The following is a 19,472-nucleotide window of genomic DNA, read 5'->3' as shown; positions in this document are numbered from 1 at the left end:
ATGGTCTCAATCTCCTGACCTCGTGATCTGCCCGCCTCGGCCTCCCAAAGTGCTGGGATTACAGGCGGGAGCCACCGTGCGTGGTCGTGTTATTCATCTTTTCAAAATTTTCTATGCTGAATAAACTATAATTATTAGTTTTATAATAAAAAAAATCACTAGGCCGGGGGCGGTGGCTCAAGCCTGTAATCCCAGCACTTTGGGAGGCCGAGACGGGCGGATCACGAGGTCAGGAGATCGAGACCATCCTGGCTAACATGGTGAAACCCCATCTCTACTAAAAAATACAAAAAAAAACTAGCCGGGCGAGGTGGCGGCGCCTGTAGTCCCAGCTACTCAGGAGGCTGAGACAGGAGAATGGCGGGAACCCGGGAGGCGGAGCTTGCAGTGAGCTGAGATCCGGCCACTGCACTCCAGCCTGGGCGGCAGAGCAAGACTCCGTCTCAAAAAAAAAAAATCAAAAAATCACTACTCATAAAGACTACAGAAAAAAGCTTTGCTATCAGCAGGCTTCTATACCATGCAATGAAGCCACATTCATTTATCAAGTATATTTATAATAATGAGATTTAAATCAGGCTCCAGGTCCAATTTTCCTAACACCTGTAAGAACCTCCTGATGTTGGTATGAGGTCAAACAACTGCTCAAGCCAAACCCATTCTCTGGACTTGACCAAATACCCATTTTGGGGGGTGTTGTTCTCCTACACTTGTTGAATTAAGGGCATTTTAAATGTAAACAAACTGCTCCCGAACAATCTAATGGGGGAGAGAAAACCCCAGAGGAAAAGGACTAGCCCTCCCGAATGTTCTGTGACACACGCGTGCTGTCAGCTAGAGGCTGCTCTCTCTAGGTTTTCAGTGGTGCTCTGGGGAAGGCAGAAGAGTAAGAACAGGAAAGAAACCGCACTTGAACATGACGTCATAGAAAGTAAATGCTTCTGTACCCCCTTCTGCTGAATGGCTACGATGCCTACGTTTCTCTTTTCTCTTTTCATCTTTTCTGTGATGAGCTTTTTCTTTCCGCGACATTTGCTGGGGTGGTTTGATGGCCAAAGAATCATCTTCTTCTCCTCTGAAATAAAACACAACAGCACTGTGTCACGCTTGAGAAAGTGCAAAGAAACATGAGGCTATTATGAGATTTCTTCAACCCAGAAAAATGCAGGATTCAGATAGGAACGAAGCTGAAACATCATTTAAAAAATTACAGTATCTCTCCAACTTTAGGCGTCTTTTTTTTTTTGAGATGGAGTCTCGCTCTGTCGCCCAGGCTGGAGTGCAGTAGCGCCATCTCGGCTCACTGCAAGCTCCGCCTCCTGGGATCACGCCATTCTCCTGCCTCAGCCTCCAGAGTAGCTACAGGACTACAGGCACCGCCACCACACTCGGCTAATTTTTTGTATTTTTAGTAGAGACAGGGCTTCACTGTGTTAGCCAGGATGGTCTCGATCTCCTGACCTCCAGATCTGCCTTCCTCGGCCTCCCAAAGTGATGGGATTATAGGCATGAGCCACCGTGTCCGGCCTTTTTTTCCTTTTAAGACGGGGTTTCACCATGTTGGTCAGACTGGTCTTGAACTCCTGACCTCAGGTGATCAGCCCGCCTTGGCCTCCAAAGGTGCTGAGATTACAGGCATGAGCCACCGCACCTGGCCTGCGCAAAATCCTATATAGTAAATTTTATTCATCATTGTAACACATGGCAAAGTTCTTTACAGGAACAAGGGGCAAGGGTGTGGAGGGCCACAGTCAACACATGAGAATCAGTCACAACTGTGACATAGAAATCTCACTAGTTACGCTGTGTCACAGTAACCCTAGGAAAGAGCAAACCTCAACAGTTACAACAGCATGCCCATCAGAGTAACTCTAGAAAAGAGTACACCTCGGCCGGGCTCGGTGGCTCAAGCCTGGAATCCCAGCATTTTGGGAGGTTGAGTCTGGTGATCACAAGGTCAGGAGATTGAGACCATCCTGCCTAACACGGTGAAACCCCGTCTCTACTAAAAATACAGAAAATTAGCCGGGTGTGGTGATGGTCACCTGTAGTCCCAGCTACTCGGGAGGGTGAGGCGGGAGAATGGTGTGAACCCAGAAGGCGGAGCTTGCAGCGAGGGGAGATCGCACCACTGCCTCCAGCCCAGGCGGGCGACACAGTGAGACTCCGAGACTCTGTCTCAAAAAAACAAGAGTACCCCTCAGTAGTTACAACAGCAGGCAGTTGTCACAGTAACCCTAGGAAGGACCTGCAAGGCCATGCTGTGTACAGCTTGCTCTTGCACCTCTTACATCCACTCACCTGTCTTCCATAGAGTCTTCTCTTCTGTATGGGGAGTTCCTTATTGTGATCTCCATGCGGTGATCTCTCAGCTCCCCCTCCTCAAGGGAATCCCGCTTGGAATCCCGGTCATCAGACTAAGAAGCAAAGATAAAGCTAATCATTTTCTTTATACCTTTTTTTTCTTCATAGATAGAATTATTTTAATAATAATCAAACCTGGACAACATCCAAAACCAAACTATATACTCTGAATGAGCCCAGTGTTAAAAATATAAACAACTTGGCGGCGCGCGGTGGCTGCACAGCTGTAATCCAGCACTTTGGGAGGCGCGAAGACGGGCTGGATCACACGTCAGTGAGAGCACGACCATCCTGGCGAACATGGTGAAACGCTCGTCTCTACTAAAAATACAAAAAACTAGCCAGGCGAAGGTGGCGGGTGCCTGTAGTCTGGCAGCTACTCGGGAGGCTGAGGCCGGGGAGAGATGGCATAAACCCGGGGGCGGGCTTGCAGTGAGGTGAGATCCGGCCCACTGCACTCAGCCTGGGCGACAAGAGCGAGACTCCGTCCCAAAAAAAAAAAAAAAAAAAAAAAAATATATATGTATATACACTATATATATTACTATATATATATATATAAAAACAACTTGTGGCCAGGCACGGTGGCTCACACTTGTAATCTGAGCACTTTGGGAGGCCGAGGCAGGCGGATCACGAGGTCAGGAGCTCGAGACCAGCCTGGATAACACAGTGAAACCTTGTCTCTACTAAAAATACAAAAATTAGCTGGGCGTGGTGGTGGCGCCAGTAAGTCCAGCTACTCGGAGGCTGAGGCAGGAGAATGGCTTCAACCCGGGAGGCGAACGTTGCAGTGAGCCGAGATCACACCACTGCACTCCAGCCTGGGAGACAGAGCTAGACTCTGTCTCGGGAAAAAACAAACAAACAAACTTTCACTCAAATCGCATCACATTAAAATTACAACTCTCGGCCGGGCACGGTGGCTCACGCCTATAATCCCAGCACTTTGGGAGGCCGAGACGGGCGGATCACGAGGTCAGGAGATTGAGACCATCCTGGCTAACACGGTGAAACCCCGTCTCTACTAAAAAATACAAAAAACTAGCTGGGCGTGGTGGAGGGCGTCTGTAGTCCCAGCTACTTGGGAGGCTGAGGCAGGAGAATGGCATAAACCCGGGAGGCGGAGCTTGCAGTGAGCTGAGATCCCGCCACTGCACTCCAGCCTGGGCGACAGAGTGAGACTCCGTCTCAAAAAACAAAACAAAACAAACAAACAAAAAAAATTACAACTCTCTGTACTCTGAAACTTGAGAAATTAAAAAATAGCATATATGACAAGAGACATTAGACTCTATGCCAAGTATGTTAGTTGCTTATATGAGCCAAAAATGAGTCTTAAGACGTATCCTACAAACCAAATACTTTGTGATACCTCATATAGTACAGGCATACCTTGGAGATATGCTGGGTTTGGCTCCAGAACACCACAATAAAGTGAGTCACACAAATTTTTGGTTTCCTAATGCATATAAAAGTTTGGTTTAGGCCGGGCATAGTGGCTCACGCCTGTAATCCCAGCACTTTGGGACGCTGAGGCAGGAGGATCACCTGAGGTCAGGAGTTCAAGACCAGCCTGATCAACAAGGTAAAAGCCCAACTCTACTAAAAACACAAAAATTAGCCGAGCATGGTGGCAGGCGCCTGTAGTCCCAACTACATGGGAGGCTGAGACAGGAGAATCGTTTGAACCCAGGAGGCGGAGGTGGCAATGAGCCAAGATCACGCCACTGCACTCCAGCCTGCGCAGTGGAGCAAGACTCTTGTCTCAAAACAAAAAAAAAAAGGCTGGGCGTGATGGCTCATGTCTGTAATCCTAGCACTTTGGGAGGCCGAGGCAGGTGGATCACAAGGTCAGGAGATTGAGACCATCCTGGCTAACACGGTGAGACCCCATCTCTAGTAAAAAATACAAAAAATCAGCTAGGTATATTGGTGGGCGCCTGTAGTCCCAGCTACTTAGGAGGCTGAGGCAGAAGAATGGCATGAACCCGGGAGGCGGAGCTTACAGTGAGCCGAGATTGCGCCACTGCACTCCAGCCTGGGCAACACAGCGAGACTCCGTCTCAAAATAAATAAATAAATAAAAAACCTCGGCTGGGCATAGTGGCTCATGCCTGTAATCCCAGCACTTTGGGAGGCCGAGGCAGGCGGGTCACAAGGTCAGGAGATTGAGACCATGGAGAAACCCCATATCTACTAAAAATACAAAAAATTTGGCGGGTGCCTGTAATCCCAGCTACTCAGGAGGCTGAGGCAGGAGAATGGCGTGAACCTGGGAGGTGGAGCTTGCAGCGAGCCGAGATTGTGCCACCGCACTTCAGCCAGGGCAACAGCCTGGGCGTCTCCAAAAAAAAAAAAAAATTAAAAACTCTAACAAAGTGAGCACATGCTATTGCAAAAACGCGCAATGCAGAGTTTGCTACAAACCTTTAATCTGGAAAAATTACAAAATCTGTGAAGCACAATAAAGTGAAGTCTAACACAACAAGGTATGCCTGTACTCACAAACATCTCAAATGATGCTACAAATCTTGGCAAAAGAGGTACTTTGCCAGCGCCTCTAACCAAATTCCTGAAAAGGATTCCTGAGTACAGTACTATGCAAACCAAGAAAGATGTAAAATATTTCTATTAATTTCAAGGCAAGTTCCCACTATATTAAAAATACTCAGAGATAGTATTATGAATGTACTAATGATGAAATGAGAAAAATTAGTCCAGTTTTGCTAATGACTTAACATTCAAAGTATTTTATTCTCCATGTATGCTCAATCTAGATACAGCTTTAGTGTGTTAAATCCGCCTTTAATGCCAACTGAATATTTAAATGTTTTTGTTAATTTTTGTAATAGATTTTGGGCTCACCTGTGACATTTGGACAAAAGAACTTCACGGAAGAAGCGTTGCTCTAATGGAAAAATGAGGGCAAAGAAATTAAATTTCCTTTCAGAAAACCACTTACTTAAAAAATATGGCTTACATTTTTTAAGCGTTTTATCTCTGCTTTCTCCTCTTGTTCCTTCCTTCGTTTCTTTTCCTGAAGAATTTCATCTAAAGTTTTCACTTTCCAAGAGTCCTTTTCATCACCCATTTGAGTTAAAACACTGCAAAAAGAAAAATAATTCAGCCTACATCAGGACACAGCAAGCTATGGTGCTCTGTTGTTTCTGAACACTTGAACCTGGTCACTTTTGAGGCATTCAGAATAAATCCTCATTAAGAATAAGAAGTTGTGGCCCAGCGCAGTGGCTCAAGACAGTAACCCTAGCACTTTGGGAGGCCAAGGCGGATGGATCACTTGAGCTCAGCAGTTCAAGACCAGCCTGGGCAACATGGCAAAACCTCATCTCTACAGAAAACACAAAAATTAGTCGAGTGTGGTGGCGCGTGCCTGTATTCTTAGCTACTTAGGGAGCAGAAGCAGGAGGATCACTTGAATCAGAGAGGTCAAGGCTGCGGTGAGCCAACACTGCGCCACTGCACTCCAGCCTGGATGACAAAGTAAGACTTGGTTAAAAAAAAAAAAAAGTAGGCTGAGGCAGGTGGATCACAAAGTCAGGAGTTCAAGACCAGCCTGGCCAACACGGCGAAACCCGTCTCTACTAAAAACACAAAACTTAGCTGGGCGTGGTGGCAGATGCCTGTAATCCCAGCTACTCGGGAGGCTGAGGCAGAAGAATCGCTTGAATCCGAAAGGCGGAGGTCCCAGTGAGCCAAGGCCCCGTCACTGCACAAGACCCTGTCTAAAAAAAAAAAAAAAAAAAAAGAGGAAGAAAAAAGAAGGATAAGTTGTGAGCCAGGGGCAAGGTGGCGCGGGCCCGAGGGCCTGTAGTTCTAGGTACTCTGCAAGCTTGAGATAGGAGGACCAATTGAGCCCAGGAGTTCCAGGCTGAAGTGCGCTTGTGAACAGTCACTGCACTATAGCATGGGCAACAAAAAAGAGTGATGAGTTCTGAAAAATGACCGCTTGAAATCAAATCTCGTTTCTGTCATTCTTGTACGGTCTTAGGTAACGTAATTCACCTCAGTTTAGTCTTCTGTACAACCAGAATAACACGACCTACGTGACAGTATCGATCGCGGATTAAAGATCGTCCATTGAAAGGCTCTTAACTCATGACCTGCCACTCATCAAACACTGCTTTTACTGTCAGAATCTGCTAGAAGGACCACATGGACTACGTGAGGCCACTAGCACACTGGACAGCTGCACCTTGAGACCGGGGAGACGCTCCGAGATGTGCTCGCGAACAAGGCCACCTGACCCGGGCAGTGGGCTATCTCCTTGGGTGCAGTCACGCACACTTGAGGTTCAGCCTGGCAGACGCTGGCTCCAGAGAGCGTTTGGGCCCGCCGCCTCCACCACCCGAAGTTCGGTGCGGGATGAGACTGTCCGCGGAAGCGAGGGTATCGCTCGCCCCTGGGCCCAGGTCCGCCCCGCTCCGAGGCCTGCTCGGAAGAAAGACCTCGGTGCGCAGTTCTCGCCGCGCTCCCACACCTGGTCCGCCCAATCGGAACTCACCCCTACGCCGCCGCCGCCGCTGCCGCCGGTCCCGGAGCCAGAGAAGAAACAGCTACCGGCGCGCGCCAGGAGTATCGTCACTTTCTGTGTTGGCGCGTAATCATGACACAATAGCCGGCCTCCGGCCCAGAATTCGAGACAACGACAGCGGTTCCCTCTGTGTGGCACTTCCTGTGCCTGCGCGGGATGATGACGCATAAGACAGCGCTTGCTCAGATCCAGGACTCCGGAAGAAACAGCGCCGTGAGCTGCACCTCCGATTTCGGCGCGGGCTGATGACGCAACATTGGGGCGACGAGCGGACGCTTACTTTGGGAGCAGTTTGCGCCTGCGCGGAACGCGTGGCCGGCTTCCGGAATCCGACCCGGACTGCCCCGGTAGCGAAGCCCGCGCCTGTGGCAAGGCTTGCAATCGGAGTGCCTTCGCGTTGGACGCCCGTATTCCATCCCCTTGACCGCTGGGACCGCTAGTGGCGGGTGGTTGGAGCGCGCTCCATTTACCTGCTAGTTACCTCCTGAGGCGCCTCAGGTCTGTGCGTCTTGTGAAGGCTCATCTCGGAGTTTAACTCTGAACCTTACCCAAAAACAGGGCAGGGAGAGCTCTTACGATGTGATTTTATTTATTTATGTATTTGCTTGTGAGTCGAAGTCTCGCTCTGCCACGCAGGCTGGGGTGCAGTGGCGTAGACTTGGCTCACTGCAGCCCCCTCCCGGCTTCAAGGGATTCTCCCGAGTAGCTGGAACCACAGGCGCCCGCCACCACGCCTGGCTAATTTTTGGTATTTTTAGTTGAGACAGGGTTTCACCATGTTAGCCAGGATGGTCTCGGTCTCGTGACCTCGTCATCTGCCCGCCTTGGCCTCCCAAAATGCTGGGATTACAGGCGTGAGCTACTGCACCTGGGTTTTTTTTTTTGTTTTGTTTTGTTTCTTTTTTTTTTTTTTTTTTTTTTTTTTTTTTTTTTTTTTTTTTTGAGAAGTCCTCTTGCTCTGTCACCCAGGCTGGAGTGCAGTGGCACAATTTTGGGTAACTAGCCTCCGCCTCCCGGGTTCAAGTGATTCTCCTGCCTCAGCCTCCCAAGTAGCTGGGATTACAGGTGTGCACCACCACACCTGGCAGACTTTTGTATTTTTAGTAGTGACAGGGTTTTGCCATGTTGGCCAGGCTGGTCTTGAACTCCTGACCTAAAGTAATCTACCCACCAGCCTCCCAAAGTGCTGGAATTATAGGCATGAGCCACCACACCTGGCCAAAAATCTCCATTTTACCCTTCATGAAATCTGTGAGTACCCAAATGCTGCCACTTATGTCAAACCCGAATAAAATCGACACCGGAGGCAATGAGGAGGAAGCGGCCTCGCACTTGTGTTTGTAGTAGGACCTGCCACAAAGGCCTTTCCCAACTAGAAGTTGGGGTTAAGCCACTTCTGTGAAGACCCTCTGCTAGCAACAGCCAGCCCCATCAGTGAACAAAGGCCACCACCGCAACAAGCTCCTGTAGCCACTGACCTTTGTGTCAGAATAGCTTACATGGACTTCTTTCCACCTGCAGAAGCTCGCCCTTGCCCCAGCCTCTCAGATGAGCCTGTGGACGGACCCTGGATTGCAATCCTTGGCCGTATGCAAATAGCCTCTTGTTTTGGAGAATTGGTTTCTCTTGCTCATTTTAGGTTGCTAGAAACTGGTGTAGGCAGTAAGATGCCAACCTTGATCATTTCAGCAGCATAAACATCAGAGCTACACAAGGAAGAAAACAAAGTAGTCCATATTTAACATTTATTTTACTTGCTGAGCAAGAATCATAGCTGCTACCATGGCTGCTTAGTTTAGTCAAAAATAAGCAGGAAGTGTCCACAGGATTAGTTACACAGTATCAGCTTATTTTGGTGGCAGAATTAACAGCGACTGGTTACATTATTTAACAGAATAGAAAGCACTGATCTAGTAATATAAATACTGAAATAGGTCACATACAAAACACTAGAAACATTTTGTACAATGTACTTTTAGTTCTCATAGTTTTGTTTGGTATAAAGGAAATGTAATTTGGCTCTGACATCGATTGTTGATGTAATTTTCAAGTTTTCACATGTGGGAAAGTCTGTGGCCCTCTTACAAGATGGAGCCTCCAATACCACGTTGGCAGTTCAGACTCTGTGAACAGTTTAAATGAGCAAGTCAGCTGAATGCCGCTTTCAGCTGTAAGTGAAATGAAATGGAAAACAACAAAAAAGGACTGCAAGTTGGAAGTTTCCAACTGAGTTTTCCTTAAGGATCTAGCAGCCATCACACTCAAACATCAGAGGCCCACAGGGAAACTGGAAGAATTACTTGAGACAGCCAAGCTGAAGGTTTCTGTGCCCTGAGGGATCTGAGGGTGGATGTCCCACTCCTGGATCCTCAGCCGGGACAGAGAACTAGTCAGATTCATTAGGGGAGCTAGGACACTCTCAGTCTATCAAGTAAGGCCCCCAGCAGGGCACGCACATACGTTGGGAAAGAAGAAACCGCTTAGTACCGTGTTGGTTGAAGGCGAGAGAGAGAGAGAGAAGTCCGTTTCTATCGATCGAGGGCAAGAGAGAGAAGTCCATTTCTATCTGGAATGACATTCTTGTTTCCTTCTTCCAGCAATGAAATACTTCCAGGCCTTAGGAGGACATCATTTGGACAGATGTCAAGAACTGTCTTGTTCGCCTGTTATTCCCACTGACCCATCTAAGTGATCATCCAGGAGCGTGGCAGCAGCAAGCAGAGCTCACTGGTTTTGTGGCCAGGAGTTTAAAGGCACCCTACAAAGCAATGCTCTATTTGGCTGATGATATTCTTTGCTCAGCTCTTTAAAATGACTGTTTGACTCACCATGTTAATTTTTCACAAATTAAAGACACATTTTGGGTTGTGCAAGAGTGTTTTCATCTTTCCAGGCAGACAGATTATTTTAACACTGTTACAGAAGGAATTGGGACTCTTGGATTTTATTTAAACCTTTTCATGCCATTTAGTGGGGAAGTTTCCTTGAAAGTTAGAGATGCACATCTCTTAAGTGTCAATTTCAGGAAGCAGATGACCCAATTCGGGAGGTGGTTCAAGTGTTCTGTTTACAAAGGCACAGACCACGACCATGGACACACTCAGTGGAAGTAACAACACCCGGTACGTTTCTAGAAGCACATCTGTGACAGTTAACAAGAACTTACTATTCTATAAAAGTATTACATAAAAGTTATTTAAAAATATATGTCTATACAATCGTTAACATGGCCAAGCCAGGCGTTGGGTATTGCCTCTTGGTGCCTGGCTGTACTGGGAATGCCGTAAAGACCATCGGCTGGAAACCGACTTGGGCGTGGAGAGGAGACTGAGGGAGAAGGAAGGGACGGCACGCCTGAGCAAGGGCACAGTGTCGGCCGCCGCATGGTATCCAGGCTGCTTCTGCCAGGATGAGGAAGAGGCCCCAGGGCAGCATTACAAAGGACATCACTCTATTTGCTCATCATTTGGAAAAATGTGTTTCTGGTCCACAAACAGGAAATCAAAACAGGCTGGAAGCTCCTTGTCGGGTGGAAGGGAGGGCACCAGAGGATGTGCAGCCAGAAATTCCAAGGTGCTCAGAACCAGGCACCTGCACTTCTCCTTACACCAGACCGTCATCTTCAGAGGCTAGTGGGAAGCCTGGCAGCCATTCTCAATGGGGAGGTGGACAGGGCCACCCTGGGGGTTGGCCTCACATATCTACAACCCTCTGCCACCTCCAGGGCATTTTCTAATAGTGTTTTTGAGATAGAGTCTTGCCATTGCCCACGCTGGAGTGCAATGGCACGATCTCGGCTCACCGCAACCTCAACCTCCAGCGTTCAAACAATTCTCCTGCCTCAGTCTCCTGAGTAGCTGGGATTACAGGCACCCACCATCACACCCAGCTAATTTTTGTATTTTTAGTGGAGACAGGGTTTCATCATGTTGGCCAGGCTGGTCTCAAACTCCTGACCTTGTGATCCGCCAGCTGCAGCCTCCCAAAGTGCTGGGATTACAGGTGTGAGCCACCGCACCCAGTCTTCTATTGGTTTTTGAGAAAAGCGGAAAAAGAGAAATGGAAAATGGGAAAGTCACATGATGACATATCTTCCCAGTGCAGTGAGCACACACCTGGCCTGTCCTCCACACACAGGTCAGTGGTTTTATCCAAGTGGCTGGAGCAGGTGCAGTGGTGCACGCCTGTTATTCCCAAAACTACGGGAGGCTGAGTGGGAAGGATTGCTTGAGCTGAGGAGTTCAAGACCAGCCTGGGCAACAAAGTGAGAGCCCAGCTCAACAAAAAAATAGCCAGGCATGGTGGTACATGCCTGTGGTTAGACTGACACAGGAGGCTGAGATGGGAGGATCACTTGAGCCCAAGAAGTCGAGGCTGCAGTGAGCCAAGATCATGCCACTGTACTCCAACCTGGGTGACAGACAGGGCAAGACAGTCTCAAAAAAAATAAAAAAGTTGCTTGTGGGTTAAAAAGCCTCATTTCAGTCCACCATCAAGGCAGACTTTTTTGAGTAAGTAGCTAATGAGTCATAATTATTGCTGTTTCTGAATGACTTTATCTTCAGGAGGGGCTTTTTTTGTATTTCCCAGGTGAGAAGCCAAATGGAAAACCAGTGAAGTGATCTCAGACGCCAATGGCCTAAAGAGCATGCAGGGAAAATGAGACTCGGGATGGAGCAGGCAGGGACATGAGACTCGGGGCCACTGGAGCCCCATGCTGCCTCTGACAAGCCCTGGAGCTCTGGGTCTCAAAGGCTCGCCGGCAACAGACTGCACCAGGCACAGGAATTCGCTGGCTGCGAGATGGGGGGTGAAGAGCTCAGGCATGGTCAGAAGCCTGTACCTAACACACAGCTCCAGCAGCCACTCCTCAGGCCTCCTGTACCTTCGGGGATGCGTGATGCTGAGGAGGATGAGTTGAGCTGACCCTTGGCCCCACCGTGCACGACGGCTGTCCCTCAGGGAGAGTGGGACGGGGTGGGCGCCTGACACACACCACGCACCTCAGAACATTCAGTGTGGGTGCTTCCTTTTTCAGCAAGGATGGCGCCCAAGTAAACACCAGTAACCCAAGCCATCGCCATCAACACTGCAATGTCCTGCTCAAGGCTCAGGTGGGGAATCCGGACAGGTGCTGGATGATGAGATTAGGAACAGTGGGCTCCAAGGGAGAACAGATAGGGTCACCCCACAGGGACCTCAGAGTAGCGTGCCTGATACTCGGAGTCCAAAAAAGAAAAGGAATGTACACATCTCCTTCCAAGTTAAACACAAGAGCTTTGTCCTCAACCTCAGGGCTAGAAACCACCACAGGTAGGAGGGCAGGGTGCCCTGGGGTGGGGGGGCTCATGCAGCCCAGGGTGTGGAAGTGACAGGCAGGACGCCCCAGAGCGGGCACTCACGCAGTCCAGGGTGTGGAAGGTGATGGACAGGGCACCCTGGAGTGGGGGGCTCATGCAGCCCAGGATGTGGAAGGGGTACGGGGGCCTTCCTCTTCACAGAAGGGACGGAATGGCCTCCGTGGTCATAGCCCTTGATTTCCATGCAATGCTGTAGCTTGAGGCTCGCGATGACTCTGGGATAATCTGAGGATGCCCACAGCCCTGGTGGGTCAGGTGAGGAGAAGTTCTGATTGCCCACTGTGGCAGCAGGAGACCCTTCCTTCCAGGGCCCTCTGTCCCTGCCCGTCGGCCCTGCTCTGTGGCCTCATGCCCAGGGCCAATCTGCAGCCAGTCCAGGGCCTCAGGGCCTTCGATGGCTGGTGTGGGAAGCTGAGTGCTCTCTTGGCTGTAGCAGGGAGCAGCTCTCGTTGGCACTGGACCCAGCTCTGGCTCCCCGTGGACCCTGGGGTGCTGCCCAGAGAGGAAGTGGGCACCCCCAGCATGGGAGCCGCAGAGGCTGTTTTCACATTACACGGGGATGGGCTCAGCTGACATGGGGCTCTGGTCTCCACTCTAGGAAGCTGATACCTGGAGTCCTCAGTTTGAGTTTCCACTGGTCTTCATCGGCAAACCAAGAAAACCTCAGGGAATGGCCGCCTTAGCTCCCCGTGTCCTGCACCCCAGCAGGGCCATGGAGGAGGGCGTCCCTGTCCGTTTCCAGGAGATGCAGTGTCACGAGAACATCAGCAGCTGGCAGCTTCCTGCTCTCAGGGATGCTGCCTGGGGTCCTGTGGAAGCAGCGGCTCCACCGTGTCCTCTGGGGCCCGGCCGGTGGCTACAGCCAGGCTCTGCAGCGCCTCCTGCTGGTGCTGCCTGGCCTTGTTGTAGAGCAGGACCCCAACTGTCACTAGGGCTGTGCCGACTGCCGACAAGCTGGTGATCTTGTTGCCAAAAACGATTACGCTGAGCCAGATGGACAAGGCATGCTTCACGGTGCTGGCGACACTGCAGAGACAAGGGAGGGAGCAGGGGCGCTCAGGGTCATGGTCACCTCGGCCCGTGGCCAGCAGCTTGGCTGAGCCTGGGTCTGGAGGCTGGGGTGGGGTGGAGGCACTCAGGGTCACGGTGACATCAAGCCTGCAGCCAGCAGCCCGGCTGACCCCGGGTCTGGAGACCAGGATGGGGCGGGGGTGCTCGACGGGACCGGGTGGTGAGCTCAGCCCAGGGGTTTGGGAGCTTTGAGTGGGGCTTGCCTGCTCCCTTGTCCCCTTCTTTTTTAAGGGGTACTTTTCATGATTACAAAAGGCAGAGGAGGAGAAATCTAAGGAACGGCCACATCCTGTGATCTAGACGCAGGAATTCATGACATCGCCTCATCAGCTTCAGCCCATTGAGGTGGGTCTCACTGTGTAGCCCAGGCTGGTCTTTTTTTTTTTTTTTTTTTTTTTTTTGAGATGGAGTCTTGCTCTGCCGCCCAGGCTGGAGTGCAGTGGCCGGATCTCAGCTCACTGCAAGCTCCGCCTCCCGGGTTTACGCCATTCTCCTGGCTCAGCCTCCCGAGTAGCTGGGACTACAGGTGCCCGCCACCTCGCCCGGCTAGATTTTGTATTTTTTAGTAGAGACAGGGTTTCACCGTATTAGCCAGGATGGTCTTGATCTCCTGACCTCATGATCCGCCCGTCTCGGCCTCCCAAAGTGCTGGGATTACAGGCTTGAGCCACCGCGCCCGGCCTCCAGGCTGGTCTTTAAATCCTGGGCTCAAGTGATCTTCCCACCTGGGTCTCCCACACCGCTGGGATCACAGGCGTGAGCTACCACACCCGGATGGAATATTTTAAGTAAATTACAGATATTGAGGACGGGCGCGGTGGCTCACGCATGTAATCCCAGCACTTTGGGATGCCGAGGCAGGCGGATCACGAGGTCAGGAGATAGAGACCATCCTGGCTAACACGGTGAAACCCTGTCTCTACTAAAAATATGAAAAATTAGCCGGGCATGGTGGCGGGTGCCTGTAGTCCCAGCTGCTCAGGAAGCTGAGGCAGGAGAATGGTGTGAACCCGGGAGGCGGAGCTTGCAGTGAGCCGAGATTGTGCCACTGCCCTCCAGCCTGGGCAAGAGACTCTGTCTCAAAAAAACAAACAAAAAAAAATTACAGAAATCGTGACATTTCACCCCTTGAGTACTTCAGCCTGCTCTCTAAAGAACAAAAACATCAGCCCAGGCGTGGCGGCTCACACCTGTAATCCCAGCCTTTTGGGAGGCTGAGGCGGGCGGATCACGAGGTCAGATCAAGATCATCTTAGCTAACACGGTGAAACTCCGTCTCTACTAAAAATACAAAAAATTAGCTGGATGTGGTGGCGGACTGGGTAGTAGCCTGTAATCCTAGCTACTCAGGAAGCTGAGGCAGGAGAATAGCTTGAACCTGGGAGGAGGAGGCTGCAGTGAGCTGAGATTGTGCACTCCAGCCTGGGCGACAGAGCAAGACTGTCTCAAAAAAAAAAGAAGAACATTACCCACACACTCGCAGCGCCTCTGCAGCCCCAGGGGAAACAATCCCTTGAGGTCGTTTGTTGGGTGCAAAAGGACACCAAATACACAACGCTAGGACTGTGCAAAAAAAGGGTGACGGGAAATACCCTGTGCAAACTTTTCATAATGAGTACTTAATTCACTGCTCTTGCAACATGAAAATGAAACAAGAAAATACTATTGAAAAATAATCAGGCAGGCCGGGCGCGGTGGCTCACGAATGTAATCCCAGCACTTTGGGAGGCCAAGGCAGGCAGATCACAAGGTCAGGAGATCGAGATCATTCTGGCTAACACAGTGAAACTCCGTCTCTACTAAACATACAAAAAAATTAGCCAGGTGTGGTGGCGGCGCCTGTGGTCCCAGCTACTCGGGAGGCTGAGGCAGGAGAATTGTTTGAACCCAGGAGGCAGAGCTTGCAGTGAGCCGAGATGGCGCCACCACACTCCAGCCTGGGCGACAGAGCAAGACTCCATCTCAAAAATAAAGAAAGAAAGAAAGAGAAAAATAATTGGGTAACACGTGGTGGCTTACGCCTGTAATCCCAGCACTTTGCAAGGCCGAGGCAGGCGGATCACCTGAGGTCAGAAGCTCAAGACCAGCCTGGCCAAGATGATGAAACCCTGTCTCCACTAAAAATATAAAAATTAGCTGGGTGTGGTGGCGGGCGCCTGTAATCCCAGCTACTCGGGAGGCTGAGGCAGGAGAATTTCCTGAACCTGGGAGGAGGGGTCGCAGTGAGCTGAGATCGCGTCACTGCACTCCAGCCTGGGNAAAAAAAAAAAAAAAAAAAGCTTTATTTTTTTTTTAAACCACTGCTAACAATCACTAATGTTCACTAAAACACTAGGCTTCAGGAGCATTTGGAAATAATTCCTGACCCCAGAAAGAAACATGCTGGTGAGAGACAGTGACCAAGCCCAGGAGACCACTGTGAACTCCAGAAAAACTCAGAAAGCGCAGCCATTTTTCCTGTCTCGGAGACACCTCCTGCTCAGGATGCAGGAAGCGTGGGGCAGGGCAGCACCATGGAAGAGGCGGCTCTGTGTGGGGCCTGCGGGGCCTGCTGGTGAGAGGAGGCGCGAGCTCCAGTTTCTCAGCTGGGGAACGCTGCGTGCGCGGTGCGCGGCTACCAGCTCCGACGGGTATTTGAGAATTTACCGCACTGACTTGGACCAGATGGAAAGCAGAGAAGAGGGAGAGCTACACTTGACTGTCCCCCACCCCCGCCAGCCCCAACATCTGCTTTTCACTTCATGTTTGGGGACCATTCTGCCTCCTCATGACAGATTAGAAGTTTCAGAAAAAAGGGCCGCTGACTTCCACAACAGGATATGAGGCGGCCACAGCTGCTGCTGCCAGTCGCGGGGACTATGAGGCGGCTGCCGATGCCAATTGCGGGGACTTCTACCCCTGCTGGTGACATAACCTCGTTCTTTGTATTTGCCACTAAAAAGTCTCCAGTCTTTTTTTTTTTTTGAGACGGAGTCTCACTCTGTAGCCCAAGCTGGAGTGCAGTGGCGCGATCTCGGTTCACTCCACATCTGCCTCCTTGGCTGAAGTGATTCTGATGCCTCAGCCTCCCAAGTAGCTGGGACTACAGGTGCATTTCACCAGGCCTGGCTAATTTTTTGTGTTTTAGTAAAGATGGGGTTTCACCACGTTGCCCAGGGTGGTCTTGAACTCCTGAGCTCAGGCGATCCGCCCGCCTCGACCTCCAGTCCTCCCGGCTAGTTTCCAGTCTTCAAATTGCACCTTTGGCTGGGCGTGGTGGCTCCTGCCTATAATCCCAGCACTATGGGAGGCCGACGCGGGCAGATTGCCTGAGGTCAGGAGTTTGAGAACAGCCTGGCTAACATGGTGAAACCCTGTCTCTACTAAAAATACAAAAACCAGCTGGGCATAGTGGCATTGGCCTGTAATCCCAGCTACTCAGGAGGCTGAGGCAGAAGAATCGCTTGAACCTGGAGGCGGAGTTTGCAGTGAGCCGAGATCACACCACGGCACTCAAGCTCTGGGTGACAGAGCAAGATTCTGTTTTGGGGGAAATAAAATAAATAAATAAATAAATTGCAACTTCAATCTGTTCAGTTACAGAAGTGGAAAGAAGCTGAAGGAGCCTCACCCCCGTTTCTAGAGCTGCACTGCGTGGCACAGGAACCAGTGACCACCGGTGTCTGTTCAAGTTCAAACTGACGACAATCAGCTTGAATTTAGAATCTGGTCCTTGTTATATTCTCCACATTTCAAGTGCTCAGAAGCTGTATGTGGCCAGTGGCTGCTGCACTGGACAGCCCAGAATCTCGAGACCATTCCATTCCTGCAGACAAGACTAGTTGAGGCACCGTTATTCTAGATGGAAAAGCACTCAATTTCAAAAACCTTCAAATGCAAAGACTTCTAGTGGACATTTCCCTAAAAACCTATTTCACACAGTTTACAGTTTATTTTACAGTTTATCATTTCTTTTTTTTTTTTTTTTTGAGACGGAGTCTCGCTCTGCCGCCCAGGCTGGAGTGCAGTGGCCGGATCTCAGCTCACTGCAAGCTCCGCCTCCTGGGTTTACGCCATTCTCCTGCCTCGGCCTCCCGAGTAGCTGGGACTACAGGCGCCCGCCACCTCGCCCGGCTAGTTTTTTGTATTTTTTTTAGTAGAGACGGGGTTTTACCGTGTTAGCCAGGATGGTCTCGATCTCCTGACCTCGTGATCCACCCATCTCGGCCTCCCAAAGTGCTGGGATTACAGGCTTGCGCTGCCGCGCCCGGCCTCTTCGCTTTTTTTTTTTGAGATGGAGTCTCGCTCTCATCACGCAGGCTGGAGCGCAGTGGCATGCCCTCACCTCACTGTAACCTCCGGCTCCCTGGTTCAAGTGATTCTCCTGCCTCAGCCTCCTGAGCAGCTGGGATTACAGGCGCACCACCACACCTGGCTAATTTTTTGTATTTTTAGTAGAGACAGGGTTTCACCATGTTGACCAGGCTGGTCTGAACTCCCGACCTCAAATGATCCACTTGCCTTGTCCTCCCAAGTGCTGGGATTACAGGCGTGAGCCCCTGGGCCCAGCCTATCATTTGCATTTCAAACGTCATGGGTATAAAATGGCCTAGTAATTACAGTGCATAGCCACAGTCATCCCCGTGGAAGAGAATCACATGTGTCTCTTATAACAATACCTAGATTTTTAGTCTCCTCTTGAAACAACGTGGACACCCTCAGCTCCTGGAAAGTTCCTCCACTCACCTGAATGTCACAGGGGAGATCTTCCCCATGAGGGCGTAGGCCGTGACGCTCTGAAGGTGGAACAGGACTCCATCTGTCAGAAGCAGCAACACCACGTCCTGGTTGTAGCTGAAGCTCTTCCCGCTCCTCCCGATCACTGGGACGTCCTATGTGGCAAAAACAAAACGATACTCTATTGGTTTGCATTTTCCATTTACTAACCATCCACCAAAAATGCCCAGCGCCACTCCTGCCCAGACACGGGGTAAAACTGCTGACACTGAGGACAGCTATGACAATGCCTCTAGGGCGGAGAGCTGAACTGTGCACTCATCCATTTTATTTTTTTCCCATTATTTTTTGCACTAATTAGTTTTCACCATGCAGATGCAAACGGACAACAAGCACGTGAAAGCAGCCGAACATCACCATCAGCAGGAAAATGCAACAGACACCCCAAGGAGGGGCCGGGCATGGCCAGTCTGGCCAACCCGGTGAAACCCCGTCTCTACTAAAAATCAAAAATTAGCCAGGCGTGGTGGTGCGCGCCTGTAATCCCAGCTACTCAGGAGGGAGGCAGGACAATCACTTAAACCCGGGAGGCGGAGGCTGCAGTGAGATGAGATTGCACCACTGCACCCCAGCCTGGGCAACAGAGTGAGATTCCATCTCCAAAAAAAAAAAAAAAAAAAAAAAAAAAAAAAAATTAAACACAGAATTATTATATAATCCAGCAGTTCCACTGCTGAGTATACACCGACAAGAACTGATGGCCCCGGCCGGCAACCACAACTTCCTCACAGGGAGAACGGCCAAGCCAGCCAGCCTTGATAGCTAATGGGTTAAAATCCAGAAAACTACAGTAAGATAAGAACTCGAAACTGCACCTCGCACAGAGAACCCTCTGTGTGGTGGACTCTAGGGAAGTCTACAAATTGCATTTAGAAGGTCCATGAACTCAACTGGGAAAAAACTGCATCTTTATCTTTTTTTTTTTTTTGAGACGGAGTCTGGCTCTGTCGCCCAGGGTGGAGTGCAGTGGCCGGATCTCAGCTCACTGCAAGCTCCGCCTCCCAGGTTTACGCCATTCTCCTGCCTCTGCCTCCCAAGTAGCTGGGACTACAGGCGCCTGCCTCGTCGCCCGGCTAGGTTTTGGATTTTTTAGTAGAGACAGGGTTTCACCATATTAGCCAGGATGGTCTCGATCTCCTGACCTTGTGATCCGCCCATCTCGGCCTCCCAAAGTGCTGGGATTACAGGCTTGAGCCACCGCGCCCGGCAGCATCTTTATCTTTACTAACCTTTACTTGAAGCTCAGCATTTCATTCAATTATGAATGTTGGGAATAAACTATAATACTACAGATAGGCCGGCGGCGTGGTCTCACGCCTGTGATGCCAGTACTTTGGGAGGCCGAG

General features: G+C 50.4%; 2 protein-coding genes and 1 pseudogene across 10 annotated transcripts in view; all 3 read right to left on the bottom strand.

Moving 5' to 3' along the window:
* CDK11B (cyclin dependent kinase 11B) overlaps positions 1-7,219 on the bottom strand; it is a 27,022-nt gene extending 19,803 nt beyond the window's left edge. Inside the window, exons 1-5 of one of the 6 annotated variants that reach the window (XM_017882498.1) lie at positions 6,890-7,093; positions 5,348-5,471; positions 5,233-5,275; positions 2,302-2,417; positions 978-1,075 (exon numbers count right to left, since the gene is read on the bottom strand). In XM_017882498.1, the coding sequence (XP_017737987.1) occupies positions 978-1,075; positions 2,302-2,417; positions 5,233-5,241 (223 nt within the window). In that variant the 5' untranslated portion in view covers positions 5,242-5,275; positions 5,348-5,471; positions 6,890-7,093. Of the gene's footprint in view, positions 1-947; positions 1,076-2,301; positions 2,418-5,232; positions 5,276-5,347; positions 5,472-6,889 lie in introns of all 6 variants that reach the window. The other 5 variants (XM_017882497.1, XM_017882496.1, XM_017882495.1 and 2 more) reach the window with 5 other exon arrangements.
* Positions 7,220-9,709: 2,490 nt separating this feature from the next.
* LOC108536038 (uncharacterized) lies at positions 9,710-11,313 on the bottom strand (annotated as a pseudogene). Its single transcript, XR_001887402.1, has one exon. The product of XR_001887402.1 is annotated as an uncharacterized LOC108536038 (transcript).
* SLC35E2B (solute carrier family 35 member E2B) overlaps positions 9,710-19,472 on the bottom strand; it is a 36,168-nt gene continuing 26,405 nt past the window's right edge. For all 3 annotated transcript variants that reach the window (XM_017882501.1, XM_017882503.1, XM_017882502.1), the window contains exons 8-9: positions 18,076-18,221; positions 9,710-13,305 (exon numbers count right to left, since the gene is read on the bottom strand). In XM_017882501.1, the coding sequence (XP_017737990.1) occupies positions 13,068-13,305; positions 18,076-18,221 (384 nt within the window). In that variant the 3' untranslated portion in view covers positions 9,710-13,067. The remainder of the gene's footprint in view (positions 13,306-18,075; positions 18,222-19,472) is intronic.

This window comes from Rhinopithecus bieti, unplaced genomic scaffold (assembly GCF_001698545.2).
Source record: "Rhinopithecus bieti isolate Rb0 unplaced genomic scaffold, ASM169854v2 scaffold_13351, whole genome shotgun sequence".
In the NCBI taxonomy this organism is placed as follows: domain Eukaryota; kingdom Metazoa; phylum Chordata; class Mammalia; order Primates; family Cercopithecidae; genus Rhinopithecus; species Rhinopithecus bieti.
This window is presented reverse-complemented; position numbering and strand designations above follow the sequence as displayed.